Consider the following 25102-nt stretch of genomic DNA (forward strand, 5'->3'; position numbering starts at 1 on the left):
GTTCTGTGTTTGGTGTGCTCCACCTTCTGTGCATATTGTACTTCAACTTACTTCCATCCCTGCTGGGTTCCACTTAATCTGTCCTACTGCTCCTAAGTTTCCAGACTGTCCAAGTCCTCATGGTTCCACATGCCGTCCTACACAAATGCCCATAATCCATGTGCCCACCCGGACCTGAGGATTTGTGGATACACCTCGCCAGGTGAGCCTAACACGCACTTCCAATGATGTTCCATCTGAATCACCCATCATGCTTTGCATTGAATGGTAAATCATCGATGACATCATGTTTTTGTCAGCTACAGTTGTACAGAGCATGACGCAATCGGCTGTTCCGACCCATCGATGCATGCTTCCGACCCATCGATGCATGCTTCCGACCCATCGATGCATGCTCAGTACAACGGTAGCTCAGACCAGCCGTTAAATGTGATGTCGGTGATGAAGTTCGATTTTCATGGAACGTCATCGTAATTAGTATGAATCTAAGAGCAGGACCGGAACAATATCAGGTACATTTTTTACATAAATGTAAATTAGGAAAATACCTATGGGATAATTTTCCATGTACCCAACAATGGTGCCAAAAATTATCCCTCAAGCTGCAGGGCTGGAAATACTGTAACAAAGTAAATGTAAAAAGGAAAAAAAAATGGTTGTCTGAACGTGGAACAAAGAAAAAAAAAATATTTTCGTCCACTATGGGTTAACACTTGTCTAAAGTAATTTTTAGGATTGCCAAGCATACCACGCATGTAAGGTTCTGAACACCAGCCAATTCTCAGGGAAGTCTTGCATCCATTCCTTGCATATTAGCGCTTACTGCACAGTGGAGATAGCAAGTCACTGGCAGCTGAACACAGAGTGGGTGTGCTTCAAAAACTGCCGCGTTCCCATATCCATGCATTTAACAAATTAATGAAGGAGCTATTTGTTTATTTTGCTTCAGGCAAACGTGTATCATGTTTGTCATATGCATCACCCGTATTGATCTGGCCATAAGGGGTGTCTCTGTGTGTAAATGATTACCTATCATTCCTTGGGGATCTGAACAAAGCAACAAAAATAATTAAAAGAAAATAATATAACGCCATGCTATTGACAGAATTGCTGCTTAACGGCCACCCGGTGGGATTTTTACCTCCTATTAATAAACTATGTCCACAGATTCGCTTTGGCTCTAGTTTGTGTATCTATTTAAAAGTAATTGAAAAGGTTTAGAAAATTTGTTCTAAGTAGAATTTTTTTCCAAATCCTTAATATCAATATAATTTTCTGTTCAGCTACTTTATTCATTCCTTCTAGCCCCCTGCCTTATTGCCCTCCTCATGGCTTACCCGTGTTACATATGGCTGTGTCCTCAATTACATAACCATAGATACAAATAGGTCACTGCCTCTAACAGAATCAGTATACAGCTCTGCTGCTCCCATCTGATTGGCCAAAAGGTTATAGCTCCACCCATTTTATAAAACTGCTCTTCATGGGCAGACTCTTACTCTTCTGCTTTGATCTTTCCCATAATTTGACAGGTTATAACTAGAGATTAGCGAATCTCCCCAAATTTGCTTTGGGCAGATTTGCTCAATTCAGTAGGCAAATTGTACTGGTTGATTCACTAGAAAAGTTCAAGACAAAGAGGGCCTGGATTCCTTTCTTGATAAATATAATATTACAGGTTATGGGCACTAAATTCTGTGATGAGAAGTTGATCCAGGGAACTAGTCTGATTACCATATGTGGACTTTGGGAAGGAATTTTTCCCCTAATATGGAGCTATTAGCATTAGTGATGAGCGAGTGTACTCGTTGCTCGGGATTTTCCGAGCACGCTTGGGTGATCTCCGAGTATTTGTTAGTGTTCGGAGATTTAGTTTTTGTTGATTCAGCTGCTTGATTTACAGCTATTAGCCAGCCTAAGTACATGTGGGGGTTGCCTGGTTGCTAGGGAATCCCCACATGTAATCAAGCTGTCTAGTAGTCGCAAATCATGCAGCTGCGGCAAGGAAAACGAAATCTCCGAACACTAACAAATACTCGGAGACCACCTGAGCGTGATCGGGAAAACCCGAGCAACGAGTATATTTGCTCATCACTAATTAGCATCTGCCCAATGGGGTTTTCCCTTCCTCTGGATCAACATGTTAGGCTGTGGGTTGAACGAGATTGGCTTATGTCTACCGTCAACCTTAAAAAACTGTGAAAGCAAAAATTTGATTTAGGAAGGTGTTAAAAAATAATAAACTTATAATTACCTGTTTTAGGACCGCCACTTACTTGTCCTTAAACCACTGAAGATCTCCAGTCATCCACAATGGTCTTTGGTTTCCTTCCAGCATTGAGGCCCGTAATTGGCCCCAAGCTGTTACATGGGGGAAGGAGAGGTGAGGACAGGACTAGAACATGTAAGAATAACTTTTTTACTATATTTTTAACTTTTGCCCAGCCCTCAAGGGAAGTCAGTAAAATGGGGCTGATTAACCTTTATTTTGTTGGATTCTTGCAAATGAAAATTTCAGATTTGGCAGAACCAATAATTTTGAGAAAGTTCTTAACTATTTTGATTTGTTATGAATCGACTAGCTCATCTCTTGTTATGCAGTTTCCATCTCTGGCCTCCTCATGACACTGCACCTCTCATGTGCAACACCTTACCCACATTATTTTGGACTACCTACAAGAAACTACCAATCATGCTGCAGTCAGGGGCACAGACAAATGATCCTAAAAAATTGCCCATGCTATCCTGTCAACTGCTACTCAACCACCGGTCTCTGTCTTGGATTCCAAAGTAATTTCTCTTTTTAATCCCACATATTAACAAACTTTGGCTCCTTTACTTCATGCAACCACCAGTTGTGGACATTTGTACATCATGAGGTTGGGAGATGTATGAAGGATCCTAACGGGCTCTGCTGTTTGGAAGTCCTGCTCTATGGGCTCTGCTAAATGATGGCATAATATGAGTCTGTTATTTTTGTGTGGACTGCCGTGTGCTGGCAGGATTTCTATCTTTACTGACATCAAATTTCAAGTATTTAACGTTTTACATTATTATAATATTATAAATATTTAATAAAGAGAACCTGTCTTGTAAAAAAAATGCTATAACCTGCAGATATGGGGATATGGGGTTAATCTGCAGGTAATAGCAATCTAAAGCCTTGCGATCACTGCAGTGCAAGCTTGACTTCCGGGAGGAAATTAAGTTTATTCCTCCCGGCAGCCTCCGGTTTTCAGCCATAGAGGTGTGTGGCTTCAGTCACCACTCAGTACCTAGGGAGTGGCAGCTGTAACTACACCCTGACACTGACTGACAGCCAGCTTAACACTAATGGACTGATGAGCCGGCTGTCAGTCAGTGCCACGGCGTGGTTACAGCCACCTATATATGAACGGTAACTGAAGCCACACGGCCTCGCCTCTGTGACTGAAAGCTGGAAGCTTCTGGGAGGAGTAAAGTTAAAGTTGTTATCCACTACTAGGATAACTCCTTCTTGATCTAAATGTTTGGTGCCGATAACATAAAAAAATGCTTATACTCACTTTCTGTGCCGACGCCGTTTCACAGGTGTCTTGCCTCGATTTCCTGGGGCTCTTGTGTGGTTATTACGGTACGTGAGCCTGGCACCCAATCAGCGTTGGCATCACTGTCTCTGCCTTCGGACAAATCGAACATCAAGAGGAAGTGAAAGAGCATCCACAGCCCGGACTTCCTCTTCTTGTTCGATTTGTCTGAACGTGGGGCTGATTGAGTGCCAGAATCACGTGCCATAACAACCTCACGAGAGCCCCCTTGATAGCGAGTGCTGACAACGATTGAACGGCACCGGCATGGAAGGTGAGTATAGCTTTTTTTATTTTATCGAGGTCAAGCGTGGGGTATGAGAAGGGATTTTCTAAGTAGTGGAAAATTTCTTGAATTTCCTTTCAACACTAGGCTTTAAGTTCCATAGCCACCTGGCTTCATAACATTATTAACCTGCAGAATGACCCCATATCTGCAAGTTAATAACATTTGTGGACATGACAGGTTCACTTTAATGTTATTATGATTTTGCAAACTTTTTAATTTTTTTAAAATATTTGCAATGTTTTTGTTTGGCAGAGATCAAAAATAGCAGTTTACGAAAAGATGTGGACCTACATGAAATCAGCAGAGCCGTCAGTATTCACCAAAACAACAGCAGAAGGAGTGGCCCGTGTCCGGAAATCAAAGGGAAAATTCGCCTTCCTTTTGGAGTCCACAATGAATGAATACATCGAGCAGAGAAAACCCTGTGACACAATGAAAGTTGGAGGAAACTTGGATTCCAAGGGATACGGAGTGGCAACACCTAAGCATTCTCTATTAAGGTGGGTGGAATAGTATAACAATATATGATGTGTTGTTATAGTATTCCACCTTCCCTGATGTACCTGATATAGTACTTTTCTTGTGTTGTGTGTGGACATGTTACTTCCCTCCATTCCATTGTATGTGCAGAGTACAGGTAATTCATTCCATCTTATCCAGAACTCCTTATCAAGGCCATGTATAAAGCAGATTAATGTGACATTATGTCTAAAATCTTTAGTAGTAATTTTAATACATCCACATGACCACTGCAGCCAATCACTGGACTCAGTGATCTTTTGCTGATCGTGTAGGTATCACCGCTGAGGCCAGTGATTGGCTGCAGCAGTCATTTGGATGTACCATATGTGATTGCTATAGCAAATTAATTAGAATATATCACGAATGTCTGTACTTGCCAACACTTACTTGTGATTCATGATGCTCGAATCATGGGCTGCATGAACCAGAGCCTGATTGTATGAGCGCAGGCAGGTTTATTTTTCAATGAACCGCTATGTCATTTCAGAGAAAAAGACACCCATGACTGGTAACGAAACTTGACCGGTCATGCCCCTAGCCGACTCTGCCCAACGCTGCTGAGTGTGAATGACAGGTCTCCCCCTACATACACACAAGGGAGAGAATTGTTACTCACCTAGTGAAGGGCTGGGAAGAGCCAACTGGGGCAAAGTTGGACAAGACCCGTCACCAGCTATGGTTATCTATTCCCAGCGCCTCTGCAGATCTCGTCTCTGGTTATGGTCCCCAGCCGGATCTTTAAGCTATGTTTTCTCAGAAACACTCCAGCCAGGTTTTGATTTGGGCTTTCTGACTAAGGCTATGTGCACACGTTGCGGATTTTGCTGCGGATCTGCAGCTGCGGGTCCGCAGCAGTTTCCCATGAGTTTACAGTACAATGTAAACCTATGGGAAACCGAAAATGCTGTGCCCATGCTGCGGAAAAAAACGCACGGAAACGCAGCGGTTTACATTCCGCAGCATGTCAATTCTTTGTGCGGATTCCGCAGCGGTTTTACACCTGCTCTATAATAGAAAACCGCAGGTGTAAAACCGCAGTGGAATCTGCATAAAAACCGCAGTAAATCCGCAGGTAAAACACAGTGTCTTTTACCTGCGGATTTCTAAAATCCGCTGCGGAAAAATCCGCAGAGGTCCATTCTATGTGTGCACATAGCCTTAGGCAGCATGCATCGTGTGACAAGTTCCCTTTATGTCCTAAATTTCTGCACATTTGTAACTCACATGTCCGTTCTTACTAAAACTACACAAAATGTCCTTTTCAATGCAAAACTATATAATATCATTAACTTTTATGGATCATTTTGTGGGACAGTCCATCTAAAAAACAGAATTGTAAAAAAGCAATACTATGAGCAGTGCTCCTGGCTCAAAGGCAATATTAGGGTGTGAACCCCCAGGAGGATTGACATTCAGGTAATGCCCAAACATATGTAGCAGGAGAAAAAAATGAGAGGCAGCACTCCAAGGTTGGTGGAAAACCATACTCGAAAAGGCTAAGAAGTAGCCAAAATGTAGCACTTGGATTACATCGGACTGCTGCCTCTTGGTAATTCTACCTAGTAAAAATCAGACCATAGAGAGATATGCACTGTAGTGTAATGGAAACCTTATACAGTTGTGACCAAAAGTATTGACACCCCTGCAATTCTGTCAGATAATACTCAGTTTCTTCCTGAAAATTATTGCAAACACAAATTCTTTGGTATTATTATCTTCATTTAATTTGTCTTAAATGAAAAAACACAAAAATAATTGTCCTAAAGCCAAATTGGATATAATTCCACACCACACCAAAAGTATTGGCACTGTTCGAAAAATCATGTGATGCTTCTCTAATTTGTGTAATTAACAGCACCTGTAACTTACCTGTGGCACCTAACAGGTGTTGGCAATAACTAAATCACACTTGCAGCCAGTTGACATGGATTAAAGTTAACTCAACCTCTGTCCTGTGTCCTTGTGTGTACCACATTGAGCATGGAGACAAGAAAGAAGACCAAAGAACTGTCTGAGGGCTTGAGAAACCAAATTGTGAGGAAGCATGAGCAATCTCAAGGCTACAAGTCCATCTCCAAAGACCTGAATGTTCCTGTGTCTACCGTGCGCAGTGTCATCAAGAAGTTTAAAGCCCATGGCACTGTGGCTAACCTCCCTAGATGTGGACAGAAAAGAAAAATTGACAAGAGATTTCAACGCAAGATTGTGCGGATGTTGGATAAAGAACCTTGACTAACATCCAAACAAGTTCAAGCTGCCCTGCAGTCCAAGGGTAAAACAGAGTCAACCCGTACTATCCGTAGGCATCTGAATGAAAAGGGACTGTATGGTAGGAGACTCAGGAAGACCCCACTTCTTACCCCAAGACATAAAAAAAGCCAGGCTGGAGTTTGCCAAAACTTACCTGAAAAAGCCTAAAACGTTTTGGAAGAATGAGACAAAAGTAGACCTTTTTGGGCAAAGGCATCAACATAGAGTTTACAGGAGAAAAAAAGAGGCATTCAAAGAAAAGAACTCGGTCCCTACAGTCAAACATGGCGGAGGTTCCCTGACGTTTTGGGGTTGCTTTGCTGCCTCTGGCACTGGACTGCTTGACCGTATGCATGGCATTATGAAGTCTGAAGACTACCAACAAATTTTGCAGCATAATGTAGTGCCCAGTGTGAGAAAGCTGGGTCTCCCTCAGAGGTCATTTGTCAGCAGGACAATGACCCCAAAACACACTTCAAAAAGCACTAGAAAATGGTTTGAGAGAAAGCACTGGAGACTTCTAAGGTGGCCAGCAATGAGTCCAGACCTGAATCCCATAGAACACCTGTGGAGAGATCTAAAAATGGCAGTTTGGAGAAGGCACCCTTCAACTATCAGGGACCTGGAGCAGTTTGCAAAAGAAGAATGGTCTAAAATTCCAGCAGAGCATTGTAAGAAACTCATTGATGGTTACCAGAAGCGGTTGGTCGCAGTTATTGTGGCTAAAGGTTGTGCAACCAAGTATTAGGCTGAGGGTGCCAATACTTTTGTCTGGCCCATTTTTGGAGTTTTGTGTGAAATGATCAGTGTTTTGCTTTTTGCTTCATTCTCTTTTGTGTTTTTTCATTTAAGACAAATTAAATGAAGATAATAATAACAAAGAATTTGTGATTGCAATCATTTTAAGGAAGGAACTGAGTATTATCTGACAGAATTGCATGGGTGTCAATACTTTTGGCCACAACTGTATATAGTCATGGCCGAAAGTATTGGCTCCCTTGAAATTGTTCCAGAAAATGAAGTAGTTTTCCCAGAAAATTATTTTTTTGTTTTGTACACATGTTTATTTCCATTGTGTGTATTTTAACAAAACAAAAAAAACAGAGAAAAAAATGCAAATTGGACATAATTTACACAAAACTCCCAAAGTGGACCGGGCAAAATTGTTGGCATCCTCAACTTAATATTTGCTTGCACACCCTTTTAAATAAATAACTGCAATCAATCACTTCCTATAACAAGCAACAAGCCTCTTACACTTGTCAACGGGAATTTTGGACCACTCTTCTTTTGTAAACTGCCCCAGGGCTTTCATATGTGAAGGTTTCTTCTCCTAACAGCAATTTTAAGATCTCTCCATTGGTGTCCAATGGAATTTAGATCCGGACTTATTGCTGGCCACTTCAAAATGCTTTAACACTTTGTTTCCATCCATTTCTGGAGGGTTCTTGAAGTATGTTTGGGGTCAAGACTCTTTCCCAGAAGGATTTTGGCTTGCGTACATTTTGGCAAACTGCACTCTAGCTTTTGTACGTCTTTTTCTCTGCCGTCCATATCCAAGGAAATTAGCTCTGTAAAATTCTTGATTATGTTGTGCACTGTGGAAAAAGGAATATCAAGATCTCTGGAGATGGATTTGTAACCTTAAGATTGTTAATGTTGTTCCACAATTTTTATTCTCAAGTCCTCAGACCGTTCTCTTCTCCTCTTTCTGTTCTTCATGCTTAGTGTGGCACACACAGACACACAATGCAAAGATTGAATCAACTTCTCCCTTTTTTATCTGGTTTCATGTGTCATTTTCATATTGCCCACACCTGTTACTTGTCACAGGTGAGTTTGAACGTGCATCACATGGATGAAACAAAGTCGTTCACCCACAATTTTGGAAAGGTGCAAACAATTTTGTCCATCCCATTATGGGTGTTTTGTGTGAAATGATGTCCAGTTTGTCGTTTTTTCTCTGTTGTTCTGTGTTCTTCCAATACACACAAAGGAAATAACCATGTGTATAACAAAACGTGTACTGTATTTGCAATATTTTTTTGGAGAAATATTTCATTTTCTGGAACAATTTCAAGGTTACACTTTCAGCTATACTGTATGTAGAATTTTTGCTTCCTTGGCCTTTTTTCAGAGATTATGAATGGTAACACCAAAACTTTTTCTCCACTCATGGTTAGTGGTTGGGTGAAGCCATTTATTGTCAAACTACTGTGTTTTCTCTTCCTAAATTATAATGACAACCAAAAACATCCAAATGGCCCTGAAAAGTTCACATACCCCATTTCTTAATGTTGAGTATTGCCCCTCTAACATCAATGACAGCTTGAAGTCTTTTGTGGTAGTTGTGGATGAGGTTCTTTATTTTCTCAGATGGTAAAGCTGCCCACTCTTTTTGGCAAAAAGCCTCCAGTTCCTGTAAATTCCTGGGCTGTCCAGCATGAACCACGCGCTTGAGATCTCCCCAGAGTGTCTCAATTATATTTCCAGAACCTTCACTTTGTTCTGCTGTAGCCAATGACAGGTCGACATGGCCTTGTGTTTGGGATCATTGTCATGTTGGAACGTCCAAGTATGTCCCATGCACAGCTTCCAGACTGATGAATGCAAATTTGCCTCCAGTATTTGCTGATAATGTGCTGCATTAATTTTTCCTTCAACTTTGATCAAGTTTCCTGTGCCTTTGTAGCTCACATCCCAAAACATTAGCGATCCACCTCCATGCTTTACAGTAGGAATGGTGTTCCTTTCATCATAGGCCTTGTTGACCTCTCTCCAAATGTAACGCTTATGGTTGCGGCCAAAAAGTTCAATTTTGGTCTCATCACTCCAAATTACCTTGTGCCAGAAGTTTTGAGGTTTGTCTCTATGCTGTTTTGTGTATTGTAGGCAAGACACTTTGTGGCATTTGTGCAGTAATGGCTTTCTTCTGGCGACTCGACCATTTTTCTTCAAGTGCCTCCTTATTGTGCATCTTGAAACAACCACACCGCTAGTTTTCATAGAGTCCTGTACTTCACCTGATGTTATTTTTGGGTTTTTCTTTGCATCCCGAACAATTTTCATGCCAGTAGTGGATGACATTTTTGTTGGTCTACCTGACCGTGGTTTTGTTTTTAAAGAGCCCCTGATTTTCCATTTGCTAATCACAATTTGAACTCTGCTGACTGGCATTATCAGTTCCTTGGATATTTTTTGTATCCCTTTCCTGTTTTATACAGTTCAACTACCTTTTCCCGTAGATCTGTTGACAATTCTTTTGCTTTCCCCAAGACTCACAATCCAGAAACATCAGTAGCCGGATAAAAGATGCAAGAGTTTGTCGGGATCCTAGAAACTTACTCAGCTTTTATGCACACACACACTGATTACAAGTAAGCAGGTCACAAATGAGGATGTTACCTTTAGTAGCCATTAGTGATGAGCGAGTGTGCTCGTTACTCGAGTTTTCCGAGCATGCTCGGGTGTTATCTAAGTATCTTGGGCGTGCTTGTAGATTATGTTTGTGTCCCCACAGCTGCATGATATTTGGCTGGTAGACAACCTGAACACATGCAGGGATTGCTTGTTTGTTAGGGAATCCCCACATTTATTCAGGCTGTCTAGCAGTCGCAAATCATGCAGTTGCGAGGACTCAAACATAATCTACGAGCACACCCAAGGTACTTGGAGAACACCCGAGCATGCTCAGAAAACCCGAGTAACGAGCACACTCGCTCATCACTAGTAGCCATTCAAACCCATTTGTGTCAACTTCTGTGCATGTTATCAGGCCAAAATGACCAGGGTATGTGAACTTATGATCAGGGTCATTTGGATGTTTTGGGTTGTCATTATGATTAAAAAGAGAAAACACAGTAGTTTGACAATAACTGGCTTCACCCAACCACTAACCATGAGTGGAGAAAAAGCTTTGCTCTGAAAAAAGACCGAGAAAGCACAAATTATGCCGGAGTATATAAACACTTGAGCACAACTATATATATATATATATATATATATATATATATATATATATATATATATATTTATTTATGTTCGGTCAGCTCTCTCCAATATCTTCTCCTCTTTGTGGCAATTCAACATTTACTGACAAATGGAGGTCAGTAGAGTCCAATGCAAGGGGTGAGTGCCAATCTGTCAGAATTTTATGTATTTTTAAATGAACTGTTCAAAACAACTGTGAGGTCACTTCTTCAAAAATATGATCGGTAATGCGCATATTGTGCAGTGCCTTGCAAAAGTATTCGGCCCCCTTGAACTTTTCAACCTTTTCCCACATATCATGCTTCAAAAATAAAGATACCAAATGTAAATTTTTGGTGAAGAATCAACAACAAGTGGAACACAATTGTGAAGTTGAACAAAATTTATTTTTTATTTTAAATTTTTGTGGAGATTCAAAAACTGAAAAGTGGGGTGTGCAATATTATTCGGCCCCTTTAACTTAATACTTTGTTGCGCCACCTTTTGCTGCGATTACAAGTCGCTTGGGGTATGTCTCTATCAGTTTTGTACATTGAGAGACTGAAATTCTTGCCCATTCTTCCTTGGCAAACAGCTCGAGCTCAGTGAGGTTTGATGGAGATCGTTTGTGAGCAGCAGTTTTCAGCTCTTTCCACAGAATCTCGATTGGATTGAGGTCTGGACTCTGACTTGGCCATTCTAACACCTGGATACCTTTATTTGAAAACCATTTAATTGTAGATTTTGCTTTATGTTTGGGATCATTGTCTTGTTGGAAGACAAACCTCCGTCCCAGTCTCAGGTCTTTTGCAGACTCCAACAGGTTTTCTTCAAGAATGGTCCTGTATTTTGCTCCATCCATCGTCCCATCAATTTTAACCATCTTCCCTGTCTCTGCTGAAGAAAACCACACCCAAACCATGATGCTGCCACCACCATGTTTGACAGTGCGGATGGTGTGTTCAGGGTGATGAGCTGTGTTGTCTTTACACCAAACATATCTTTTAGTATTGTTGCCAAAAAGTTCGATTTTGGTTTCATCTGACCACAGCACCTTCTTCCACATGTTTGGTGTGTCTCTCAGGTGGCTTGTTGCAAACTTTAAACAACACTTTTTATGGATATCTTTGAGAAATGGCTTTCTTCTTGCCACTCTTCCATAAAGGCCAGATCTGTGCAGTGTACGACTGATTGTTGTCCTATGGACAGACTGTCCCACCTCAGCTGTAGATCTCTGCAGTTCATCCAGAGTGATCATGGGCCTCTTGGCTGCATCTCCGATCAGTCTTCTCGTTGTTTGAGATGAACGTTTAGATGGACGACCGGGTCTTGGTAGATTTGCAGTGGTATGATACTCCTTCCATTTCAATATAATCGCTTGCACAGTGCTCCTTGGGATGTTTAAAGTTTTGGAAATCATTTTCTATCCAAATCCGGCTTTAAACCTCTCCACAACAGTATCACGGACCTGCCTGTTGTGTTCCTTGGTCTTCATGATGCTGTTTGTGCTTCAAACAGAACCCTGAGACTATCACAGAGCAGGTGCATTTATACGGAGACTTGATTACTCACAGGTGGATTATATTTATCATCATTAGGCATTTAGGACAACATTGGATCATTCAGAGATCCACAATGAACTTCTGGAGTGAGTTTGCTGCACTGAAAGTAAAGGGGCCAAATACTATAGCACGCCCCACTTTTCAGTTTTTGAATTTCCAAAAAAAATTAAAATAATCAATAAATTTCGTTCAACTTCATAACTGTGTTCCACTTGTTGTTGATTCTTCACATTTGGTATCTTTATGTTTGAAGCATGATATGTGGAAAAAGGTTGGAAATTTCAAGGGGGCTGAATACTTTCGCAAGGCAATGTATATAGTTGAAGTTTCATGCAGTTTTATCAAAACTCTAAAAATAATATTGAGTGCATTAAAGGGAGTCTGTCAACCCTGAAATGCAAATTAAACAGTTATATTGGAGACTTAACCCCCTATAAAAAATCATGTAAGCGGTATATATTTCATTGCTGTAATTATTTTAAAACTTGTTTTATTACATATGCAAGTGAGGTGCACACTTAGTGTGGCCAAGAGCTCATCGCAACTTTACACTCCCTCAATTTTGCATATTGAGTAGATCCCCTGATTCTGATTTACAGCGTTCGCTTGGCTAGGCTCCCCTTTTATCATTCCCCCTCTGAAGCTGCTCACTACACTTTTGTCTGTATCAGGGTAGCAAGCTGCGACCATTGTCAGGAAGCAATGATGAAAGGAGGGCCTGCCCCCACACTGTGTCTATGCTGCTGACTCGTTCATTGTCAGTGTGCACACACAGCATCGTTCTTAGGGTTCAGGCAGCACTCACTCTGGCCAATCTAAGGTCAGGGGAACTGCTCAGGAAGCAAATAGAAGGGGTGTAAAATTGCAACTTTGCTATTGACAATGTAAAGGGTGCACCAATGCCCCCTCATTTACACATAGAAAAATAGTTTTAAAAGAAATTACAGCAAGGAAATATATATGATTCTCTATGATTTATGTTAAGGCTAGTTTAATTTGCTTTTTTGGGTGTGACAGACTCCCTTTAAGTACCGTATTCAGCAATGTACAGTGGGGGAAATAATTATTTGATCCCTTACTGAATTTGTAAGTTTGCCCACTGACAAAGACATGAACAGTCTATAATTTTAAGGGTAGGTTAATTTTAACAATGAGAGATAGAATATCAAAAATAAAATCCAGAAAATCACATTGTATGAATTATATAAATTTATTTGCATTTTGCAGTGAGAAATAAGTAGATGATCCCTCTGGCAAACAAGACTTAATACTTTATAAAATAAAAACACACTGGCGCTGTCCTATTTCACTGTGGTGTATAAGCCGCTGGCACCCTGGCAGATGGGATGTGCAAATCTGCCCAGGACAATGTCTTAAGTATGATAGAAAAGGGGGCTGCCATGCTAATACCCGTGTGCCGGTGCACAAACTCAGTGACCGTATGCCTGTAGTCACTGCACAATCCAGAATTAGTAGAACGGCACTTACTTGCTTGTGCCTGGAGTCTCTGGCGCTGTGGCCGGCTGAACTAAGTCCACAGTTGGGGAGCGTCCTCCCTTTGCACCAAAATGGCTCCTGGGTCCCCATCTGCAAAAACCGGCGGCTTGCCTTGGCCGACGGCGCCGCCATGTAGTAGAGTGGTGAGTGGGGGGGTGTTTAGCGGTGACGTCACCTGCCCGTAGAAGACGGACATGTACACGGGCCAATCCCGACGCGTTTCAAGGTAAGAGGGACGGTTCCCTCGAAACTCGCCCCCCGCTCACCACGCTACTACACGGCGGCGCCTTCGGCCAAGGCAAACCGCTGTTTTTTGCAGACGGGGACCCAGGAGCCATTTCAGTGCAAAGGGAGGATACTCCCCAACTGTGGACTTAGTTCAGCCGGGTATTAGCGCGGCTGCCCCCTTTTCTATCATACTTAAGACTTAATACTTGGTGGCAAAACCCTTCTTGGCAAGCACAGCGTTTTTTGTAGTTGTATGAGATTTGCGCACATGTCTGGAGGAATTTTGGTCCACTCCTCTTTGCAGATCATCTCTAAATCATTAAAGGGAACCTGTCACCCCCCCAGGCGTTTGTAACTAAAAGAGCCACCTTGTGCAGCAGTGATGCTGCATTCTGACAAGGTGGCTCTTTTAGTTCTTGGTGCTGTAACTGCAGAAATAATAGTTTTTGCAATTTGTCCAAAATACCATGAAACAGTCCCGGGGGCAGTTCTTTCCCCCCCAATGCAGACACAGCACCGCCGTCACTCACGCTTTCCTGGCGCCTCCTCAGCGTAGTTTTCAACTGTCCCGGCGCCCGCACTGTTATCTTATGCCTTGGGCATGTGCAGTTAGCGCTGCCCGTCTTCTGACATCATTTGATGTCTTGCTGACCTGTGCGGCCATGTTGCCCGAGATCCCGCCCCACAGTGTGAATAAATCAGAAGACACTGCGGGGCGGGATTTCGGGCAGCGCGGCCGCACAGGCGCAGTCAGCAAGACATCAAATGATGATAGAAGACGGGAAGTGCTAACTGCACATGCCCAAGGCATAAGATAACAGCGCAGGCGCCGGGACAGTTGAGAACAACGCTGAGGAGGAGGCGCCAAGAGGGCATGAGTGACGGCGGTGCTGCGTCTGCATTACGGGGGGAAGAACTGCCCCCGGGACTGTTTCAAGGTATTTTGGACAAATTGCAAAATCGACTATTTCTGCAGTTACAGCACCAAGAACTAAAAGAGCCACCTTGTCAGAATGCAGCATTAGTGCTGCACAAGTTGGCTCTTTTAGTTACAAATGCCTGGGGGGTGACAGGTTCCCTTTAAGTCTTTGAGGCTGTTGCTTGGCAACCCCGAGCTTCAACTCCCTCCATAAGTTTTCTATGGGATTAAGGTCTGGAGACTGGCTAGGCCATTCCATGACCTTAATGTGTTTCTTTTTCAGCCACTCCTTTGTTGCCTTGGCTGTATATTTTGGGTTATTGTCTTGCTGGAAGACCCAGCCATGACACATTTTTAATGTCCTGGCGGAGGGAAGGAGGTTGTCACTCAGGATTGTACGGTACATGGCTCCATCCATTCTCCCATTGATGTGGTGAAGTAGTCCTGTGCCCTTAGCAGAGAAACACCCCCAAAACATAATGTTCCACCTCCATGCTTGACAGTGGGGATAATGTTCTTGGCTCACAGGCAGCATTTCTCTTCCTCCAAACATGGCGAGTTGAGTTAATGCCAAAGACCTCAATTTTTGTCTCATCTGACCACAGCACCTTCTCCCAATCACACACAGAATCATCCAGGTGATCATTAGCAAACATCAGACGGGCCTGCACATCACATGTGCCTTCTTGAGCAGGGGGACCTTACGTCCACTGCAGGATTTTAAACCTTTATGGCATAATGTGTTAGCAATGGTTTTCTTGGTGACTGTGGTCCCAGCTGCCTTGAGATTATTAACAAGTTCCCCCTGTGTAGTTGTAGTCTGATCTCTCACCTTCCTCATGATCAAGGATACCCCACGAGGTGAGATTTTGCATGGTGCCCCACATCGATGTCGATTCACAGTCATTTTGTATTTCTTCCATTTTCTTACTATTGCACCAGCAGTTGTCTCCTTCTCACCCAGCGTCTTACTTATGGTTTTGTAGCCCATTCCAGCTTTTTGCAGGTCTATGATCTTGTCCCTGACATCCTTATAAAGCTATTTGGTCTTGCCCATGTTGTAGAGGTTAGAATTTGACTGAGTCATTGAGTTTGTGGACAGGAGTCTTTTATAAAGGTGACTATGTAAGACATCTGTCTTCAATGCAGGTAACGAGTTGATTAGGAGCGTCTAACTGGTCTATAGGAGCCAGAACTCTTAATGGTTGGTTGGGGATCAAATACTTATTTCTCACTGCAAAATGCAAATAAATTTATATAATTTATACAATGTGATTTTCTGGATTTTATTTTTGATATTCTATCTCTCAATGTTAAAATTAACCTACCCTTAAAATTATAGACTGTTCATGTCTTTGTCAGTGGCAAACTTACAAAATCAGCAAGGGAGCCAATACTTATTTCCTCACTCTATATACAGTATGAGCCCCCATATAGCTTCTCTATAAACAGTCCACACACAGCCCTCTAGCACAAAGCCTCCCTATATACAGTATGAGCTCTCAAATAGCTCCTTATATAGAGTATGAGCCTTCACATAGCACCTATATATAGTATGAGCCCCCACATGGCCCCGCTATATTCAGTATAAGCCCTCACATAGCCCCCATATACAATATGAGTCCCCACATAGCCCCGATATATATGGTTATAAGCCCCTACATACCCTACATGCAATATAAGCCCCCAAACTCCTTCTATATAAAGAGCCCTCCTATAGAGAGACACATCTCACATTCACACAAATTTAAAAAAAAACATGTTCACCTTGCTTCAGTGCACCCAGTAGATGCAATGTAGTGATGTTGTTGTGCATGCTGTCTCAGTTGCACACTGGTGGAAGAAGGAGTCAGCGGCTTCCTCCACCACCATAACATTAACTTCTATCTACATCCTCAAGAAATCGGGACGCTGGGTGGGGGAGGGCAGCCGCATAGTGTGGTCCATCGGCCAGTGTTTTCTGTCCTTTGGCTGTATCACATTGGAGCAGCCAGAGAGTCAGATGTGGCCAGCGAGCCACATTGCCAGGGTCTGCCTTAGAACATTCTCTTTTATGTAATTGCTGCCAATAGGATGAGACATTGGGGGAGTGAAGTATTTATCAAAACTTCTATAACATGCAAATATTTGTTTGGAATTTAATAGCAAAGAGCAAATAAATTAAAGTGGAAATGAATTCTACTCAAATTTTTCAAAATTATGTAGATCTTTTGTAATTAGCTTCCACATGGATTCAGCAAAAAGGCAGTCTCTGTGCCGCCATTTTTCTGAACCGAAAAAGGGCCATTAAAAGGTTAAAAAACATAACCCTCAACCGTCCGATCCTCGTCGCATCCTCTAGAACCCCACGGCAAGTGCTGAAATCACCGGACCTTGCACGGTAAGCCAGGACTTCCGGCTGTGATGAGGCTTGTGAGGGTCTCATGCATGCGCATGTAAGAGCCATGACCTTTCGCATGTTTCCGCAGTACCTTCTTTGGTCCTATCAGAGGAATAGTCCCAGCTAAGTGTGAGAGGTCCAATATCAGGATTTCAGCACTCGCCGTCAAGATCTTAAAGCGAACCTGTCACCCCCAAAATCGATGGTGAGGTAAGCTCACCGTCATCAGGGGCTTATCTACAGCATTCTGTTATGCTGTAGATACGCCGCCAATGTTACCTGAAAGAGAAGAAAAAGACGTTAGATTATACTCACCCAGGGGCGGTCCCGCTCCGATGGGCGTCTCAGGTCCGGTATAGCACCTCCCATCTTCATTCCATGACGTCCTCTTCTGGTTTTCGCACCGCTGCTCCGGCGCAGGCGTACTTTGTCTGCCCTATTGAGGGCAGAGCAAAGTACTGCAGTGCGCAGGCGCCGGCAAGGTCAGAGAGGCCCGGCGCCTGCGCACTGCAGTACTTTGCTCTGCCCTCAACAGGGCAGACAAAGTACGCCTGCACCGAAGCCGCGGTGTGAAGACCAGAAGAGGACGTCATGGAATGAAGATAGGAGGCGCCGGAGCAGACCTGAGACACCCATTTGACCACGGACCAGCAGCAGGACCGCCCAGGTGAGTATAATATAACATATTTTTCTCCTCTTTCAGGTAACATCGGCGGCTTATCTACAGCATTACAGAATGCTGTAGATAAGCCCCTGATGCCGGTGGGCTTACCTCACCATCAATTATGGGGGTGATAGGTTCCCTTTAAGTCTTGACGAGAATCGGATGGATGATGGTGAGATTTCGAGGGGCCAGAGAGTTGAGTATATGAATTTTGTTTAATTTTTTACATATTGCATTTATTATGTTCTTGGGTCTGGAGAGAGCCCAGAGCATAACATGGGACATTAAATTAATGAACAGTTGAATTCAAATTTTGCCTGATCCGCTAATCTCTAGTGATATGCAAACACCCAGCTCAGGAGTTAGCGTCTCAGACACTAGGGACTATTATAGTTTATTAAGCATTACCAATAAATGAGGTCTGATGTTACATTGCTTTTTGCTTCTACATGGTCTTCTATGTTGCATACCTATCAGTCACTTGGGGTATGTAAACTGTCACCCCGACATCAAAATATTTTTTGTTCTTTATTAACATTTAATCTCCGCACGACCTTGTATTTCTGTTTCATTTCCATTTTGCTATTGTGCTTTGGAACTGTATATGGTTATGGCTTTTTTCCCTGCTAAATAACCCTCTCATAATGACTTATCGCCACACTCTCTATGAACACATTACTATTCATCGTCTTGGCTTTTCATTCAGCAAATCGAAATTTATTATTCCAGAACTATAATATAAACTACCATTTAGTGCCGGTAGGAATTGCCATTATTATGCAATGTTGGCTATTTTTGTTTCTTCTTTTTACGCCCTTGAATCTAAACAAATTTGGCAATGAACAGTAATATTTTATGCAAAAAGAGCATTTCCCAAATACTTGATATTGGTCTTTTACCTATATGTAGACTACATATCTTCATGAGCAATCCCCTCATTATCCTAATGTGAGTAGTCTCAAGGCTAAGTCTAAGTTTCATCTAATCTTAGTTGTTGACAGCCCATTTTCCCTTAATGTCAGTCCATAAGCACACCGTCAGACTGGACTAGCAGAGTATAATAGGAACTTCCATTTGGCTCAGGAGCTGAGGAATCAAAAGACCAAGTCATCCCATTTGAAGGAGACTTTGGAACCAATCACATTCTACTGGGTTTATACTGTATCAAGTGATTCAGGAATATCTTCTTAGAAGGAGTGCGGTCATCAGAATTCGCCAGGGGCCTGGAGGATCTTAGTTATTAGGAAAGATTAAAAAGATTTTATTTAGTCTTGAGAAGAAATGTCTAAGAGGGGGTTATTAATGATGAACGAGCGTGCTGGTACAAGGTGTTATCAGAGCATGCTCATGTGCTAACCAAGTGTCTTCGGCGTCCTGTTTCTTAGACAATTCCTGCATGTGTTGCAGCTTTCGAACAGCCAGTAGACATGCAGCCGCGGGGACTCGAACATATTTGTTGAGCACGCCGAAGACGATCGGTTAGCACACGAGCATATTTGCTCATCACTAAGGGTCAATATGATCAAAGTCTCTTCCATGTAAAACTTCATCAACAGGCAACAAGTGCACTCCTTCCATCTGGTGCAAAAGTGGTTCAATCTCCAGAGGAAACAAACCTTCTTTACTTTGAGAACCAATATATCTGACCTCAGAAGAGAATAACATAAATACTCGTGTGAAATTCTTGTTCTGAATATTCATCCAATTGTTCGACATTCGGGATCGGGAGGGAAAAATTTGTTCTTCTAGAACAGGATGGGTCATGGTTTATGGATGTACCTTTACCCTTACCTTAGCTCATCTCCTATCCATCGTTTGCGCTTGATGGACATATATCTTTTTTCACCCATACTATGTGACAATTAACCCCTTAAGTATGCCGGATATTTTTAATTTTTGTGATGTCATTTTTTTCCTTCCCTTGTTCCAAGATCTATAACTTTTACAACATACGTCACCATATGAAAGCTTGTTTTATACAGGACGAGTTGTAGTTTTGAATGACACTGTTCATTTTACCGTGTCATATACTGAAAAATGGGGAAAAAATTCCAAGTGGAGGGAAATGGTGAAAATAATTTTCAGTTCCGCCATTGTTTTGGGGGTTTTGTTTTACAGTGTTCTTTTCCAGTAAAAATGACCTGGCAAGATAGTATGATTATGGTGATACCAAACTTATAAGGTTTGTTTTTAGATTTTAGTGGTGATACAAAATTCGGAACCCTGTAAAAAAAAATTGGTGTAGCCGCTTTCTCAGACCTGTAACTTTTTTATTTTTTCATCTATGGAGATGGACGAGGATTTGAAGCTGAAATTTTTATTGACAACTTTTTGGGATACAAATGACACTTTCATGGCTTTTATTGTTTTTCTTTTTGGAGAAGTACGGCAAACAACAAATGGCAATTCTGTCATTTTGAGGAGGACTTGAACCTACAATCAATTGATTGCTTATGCTATTTCCTGTAGCAGCATATGATTGCAGAATGTAGTGAAAGTGTGTTCTATAAAGCCAAGTCTGTAGCTGACTTTGACAGGAGGACTAAGATGGCAGTTATGGAGTTCTTTAGCAGGAACCCAGCTGTCATGGTGACCCGCAGTCGTGCTCCGGGGGCCATTTGGGTCAGTGCACTCAGACATTAATAGCATCATTTAAATAATTAGTTCTAAGAGGAAAGGCGTGCACTCTGGGAGTGTGGAGCTGGTGCAGGCTGAACCTGGATTGGATCCAGACAACTCAAATTCGAAGAGAACAACCGCACTCAGATTATGAATTTGCGTCATAAATGTGAATTTTTAATAGGGAACACCACAGTGATTAATCAAGTGTTGAGGTAACTTTTCGACCCCTTGATGGGCCTTTATCAAACCTCACTGTAAAAACATAGAAAATCAATATATTAGAGATCGTATAAAAGACCACAAAGCAAAATCATTTAAATAAATAAACTGCAGCGATCGGATTAAGCTCTGGACACTTCAGTTCCAGGCGGATGCTGACTTTGTAACACAGCTGGCATCTGCTGTTTATGAAGCAGAATCAGCTCCTGAGCCAGCCTCATACAGCCCATAGTGACCTATGATTGAAAATTTACATCATAGGCCATTACAGAGTTACAATAGGGATTTAGTTGAAGCTCTAATTGTATATTTTACACTCCTCAACATTAAAATTGGGGGGGGGGAATTGTGGAATAATGGAAATCAAAAGGACAGTAGACATGTTATTGATCTGCAAATTATGAAAAAAAGAAAATAAAGTTTTCGAAACATCTCAATGTATTCAGAATGAGCACGTTGTGCAGACATAGAGGCATTTAACATGCCTTGGGCAGATAATCAACAATGTTATTAATGGTTGTGTGAGTACTTTTCTGCCACGCTGAATGCACTTAGGTAAATCATCTAGATCCTCTGCTGGCAGTTCCTTATGCAAATGCCAACCAATGACATCACAGGTGTGCTCGATGAGAGTCAAGTCTAGAGATGGTCATGGTAGCACATTTGGATCACCCAGGCTGCTCACATTAACACGAACAACATGCAGCCTGACATTGCTGTGTTGAAAAATGGCTCCTGAGACTTATTGGAGAAATGGCCGTACAACTGGTTCCACAACCAAATCAATGTACTGTAAGTCTGAGCTGTTAGTATACCTAGGATGAAGACTACAGGAGCCTGGTTACCGTACATCATACCACCCCACACTGTAATCCCGAGAGTACGACTGATGTAATATTCCGTCATTAAAGTCTCTTCATGGTGTGACCCACATGGCCTCGTCAGATTCAAAGAATGTCGAAAAGTGATCAGTTCTGTACTACAGGTGTAATTAGATGTCACATACCAAGCCTAAGACATCAAACAGTGTCTACACTGACCTGTGGCCAGGACCAACATGTGGCCCTCCAAGCCATTGTGTTCAGCGCCTAATCTTCTGTATGCAGTAGTTTCCATGTCAGAGGAAAGAAAACAAAGCACACTCCTCAGAAACAGGGATGAGGAAGCAGGAAGACATCTCTCTTTAGCCGTATCAAGAGGCTAGGTTTCCATGATTCCTGTTTAGTGCAACAGAGAGGCATGTGGGAGTTAGAATGGTGGCTCCTCTGCATACAGCTCTTGTGATTATGCAGCCAGCTACTACAACACCCATAGTCTTCAATGGAGAGAGTTGCTTTTGAAATGCCATAAACTGCTGAAACATTAATACTCATTTCAGTTTTAATGCCACCCTTGAAAGTAGTTAATTATAACATTGTGGTTCTAGGACCAGTACATTTTATGCACTGCTGGTCTAAATGAACCATCAGAAGGTGTTTGCACGACAAAGGGCTGCGAGCCAGACCTCCAGCTACAGGTTCTCTATTCACCTCACGCCACTCCTCTCAATGGCTGTCATGGTGCAGAGCAGGATGGCAATGGAGGATGAAATGGAGTCTGTCTACTTCAGCAATGAGTACCACTTTTGCCTCGGATGCAATGGCCGGAGGATGGTCTGCAGACCACTTAGGCAATGTCATGATGAAGCTTTCATGAGGTAATATGAAAGTGTGCCAGGTGCCATTTTTCCACATGACCACGCTGGTTTTCATGGCGTAAACGTGCTACTATTGCCTGCAGTGTCTCCAGACTTGTCTCATATTGAGCATGTTTGGGACGTCATTGATTGTAGTTTGCAAACAGCCACAGATCTTGAAGATTTGATGCCCAGTGCATTCAGCGAGGCAGGAAATTCCTCAGTTAGCCATTAATAACCTCATTAATGGCTGCTTAGGAGTGTAAGTGCGGGGATTTCTACGCTTGATGCTCCTACTGGTATATTGAGCTGTTTTGAAAATTTGTTTTCATTTTTTAATTATTTACATATCATTCAAGAGAAACTGCCACCAGATTGGGGCTACTTAATCTGATAGCAGCATAATATAGAGGTACAGACCCTGATTTCAGCAATGTGTCACTTAGTGGGCTGCTAACTATAGATCGATAAAATCATTGTTTTACAAGTAAGAGATTATCACTAGAGGACTAGTAAATCTGATGCCATGTAGTCCAATCACACCTCCACCACCACTGATTGGCAGCTTTCTGCCTATACACAGTGTACACAGAAAGCAGCCAATCACTGTTGTGGGCAGGGAACAACACAGCCAAGCATTCAGAGAACTGGTAGATCTGCGGCAGATAAAACAGTTTAACTATTAATCCTGTGATTTGTATAAATGCATGACTTTTACTTCTTGCAGTCTCAATGTTGAAGAGCGTATATTTATGTATCATTGCGATAGAGACAACCCAACTATGAAATCCTCATATATTAACGCCTTCCCGACATCGGACGTACTATATCGTCCGATGTCGGGTCCCCTGCTTTGATGTGCGCTCCGGCGGTGAGCGCACATCAAAGTCGCGACATGTCAGCTGTTTTTTACAGCTGACATGTGCGCGCAATAGCGGCGGGTGAAATCGCGATCACCCACCGCTATTAACTAGTTAAATGCCGCTGTCAAACGCAGACAGCGGCATTTAACTACCGCATCCGGCCGGGCGGCCGGAAATGAGCGCATCGCCGACCCCCGTCACATGATCGGGGGTCGGCGATGAGTCAGGAAGGTAACCATAGAGGTCCTTGAGACCTCTATGGTTACTGATCGCCGGTGGCTGTGAGCGCCCCCCTGTGGTCGGCGCTCACAGCACACCTGCAAATCTGCTATATAGCAGCGATCTGATGATCGCTGTTATGTAGCAGAGCCGATCGGGCTGTGCCTGCTTCTAGCCTCCCATGGAGGCTATTGAAGCATGGCAAAACTTTAAAAAAAAAGTAAGAAAAAATGTGAAAAAAATAAAAAAAATATAAAAGTTTAAATCACCCCCCTTTCGCCCAATCAAAATAAATCAATAAAAAAAATATCAAATCTACACATATTTGGTATCGCCGCGTTCAGAATCGCCCGATCTATCAATAAAAAAAAGCATTAACCTGATTGCAAAACGGCGTAACGAGAAAAAAAATCGAAACGCCAGAATTACGTTTTTTTGGTCGCCGCGACATTGCATTAAAATGCAATAACGGGCGATCAAAAGAACGTATCTGCACCAAAATGCTATTATTAAAAACGCCAGCTCGGCATGCAAAAAATAAGCCCTCACCCGACCCCAGATCACGAAAAATGGAGACGCTATGGGTATCGATAAATGGCGCAATTTTATTTATTTTTTTTTTTGCAAAGTTTGGAATTTTTTTTCACCGCTTAGGTAAAACATAACCTAGACATGTGAGGTGTCTATGAACTCGTACTGACCTGGAGAATCATAATGGCAGGTCAGTTTTATCATTTAGTGAACCTAGCAAAAAAAACAAACAAAAAACAAGTGTGGGATTGCACTTTTTTTGCAATTTCACCGCACCTGGAATTTTTTTCCCGTTTTCTAGTACACGCCATGGTAAAACCAATGGTGTCATTCAAAAGTACAACTCGTCCCGCAAAAAATAAGCCCTCACATGGCCAAATTGACGGAAAAATAAAAAAGTTATGGCTCTGGGAAGGAGGGGAGTGAAAAACGAAAATGGAAAAACGAAAAATCCCACGGTCATGAAGGGGTTAAGATTATACAGTAAATACTATAGGAATTAAAATTGGCAATTGGCAATATATTATCATTAAAAGTAAAGATAACAAATACCCTTCTGAGATTTTACTAGTTAAAAAGGTAAAAATAAATATGATCAAAAGTCTGATATATTTTAACTACTGAAAAGCACCAAAAAAATTACAACTTGTCTTAAAAATATATATTTATAGCTAAAATAAGGGTGAGATGTTTTGAATGTAGATAATGAAATAATTAAAAAAACAAATGTTGAGCTATACAGTATAGATATTAATTGGTGCATTTCATAGGCCATATTCACACATTCGGGATTCTGCCAGGATATAGGTATGGATTACACTTCTAAATTCTGGATGGCTCTATCCAATATAGTCCTCTTCCTTCTAGAGAGGCTATTTATATATTTAAATTCCCAGAGGAGCAATTTATGGCCTATTAGTCTCCTTACACCAGCTTGGCACGCTCCGCAAGGAAAAATGTTCCCCTTTAGACCCCCAGTAGAAACCATTATCATTCTGCCGGTAATGGGCAGGAATAGAGTATTTTGCACTGTATTGACATATGTGGGAGAAAAAAAAAATCTGCATGGAATAATAAATGTGTTACACACTATAAAATTTACCTCTGTTGGGATGATTTAGTTAAAG

General features: G+C 42.0%; 1 protein-coding gene across 6 annotated transcripts in view; it reads left to right on the forward strand.

Annotated features, from left to right (window-relative positions):
- GRIA4 (glutamate ionotropic receptor AMPA type subunit 4) overlaps positions 1-25102 on the forward strand; it is a 446709-nt gene that overhangs the window by 395806 nt on the left and 25801 nt on the right. For all 6 annotated transcript variants that reach the window (XR_013224091.1, XM_077298517.1, XM_077298518.1 and 3 more), the window contains exon 13: positions 4108-4355. Coding sequence is in view for 5 of the 6 variants with exons in the window: in XM_077298517.1 (XP_077154632.1) it covers positions 4108-4355 (248 nt within the window). In the remaining variant the exon portion in view is untranslated. The remainder of the gene's footprint in view (positions 1-4107; positions 4356-25102) is intronic.

The sequence above is a fragment of the Ranitomeya variabilis genome, chromosome 3 (genome assembly GCF_051348905.1).
Source record: "Ranitomeya variabilis isolate aRanVar5 chromosome 3, aRanVar5.hap1, whole genome shotgun sequence".
In the NCBI taxonomy this organism is placed as follows: domain Eukaryota; kingdom Metazoa; phylum Chordata; class Amphibia; order Anura; family Dendrobatidae; genus Ranitomeya; species Ranitomeya variabilis.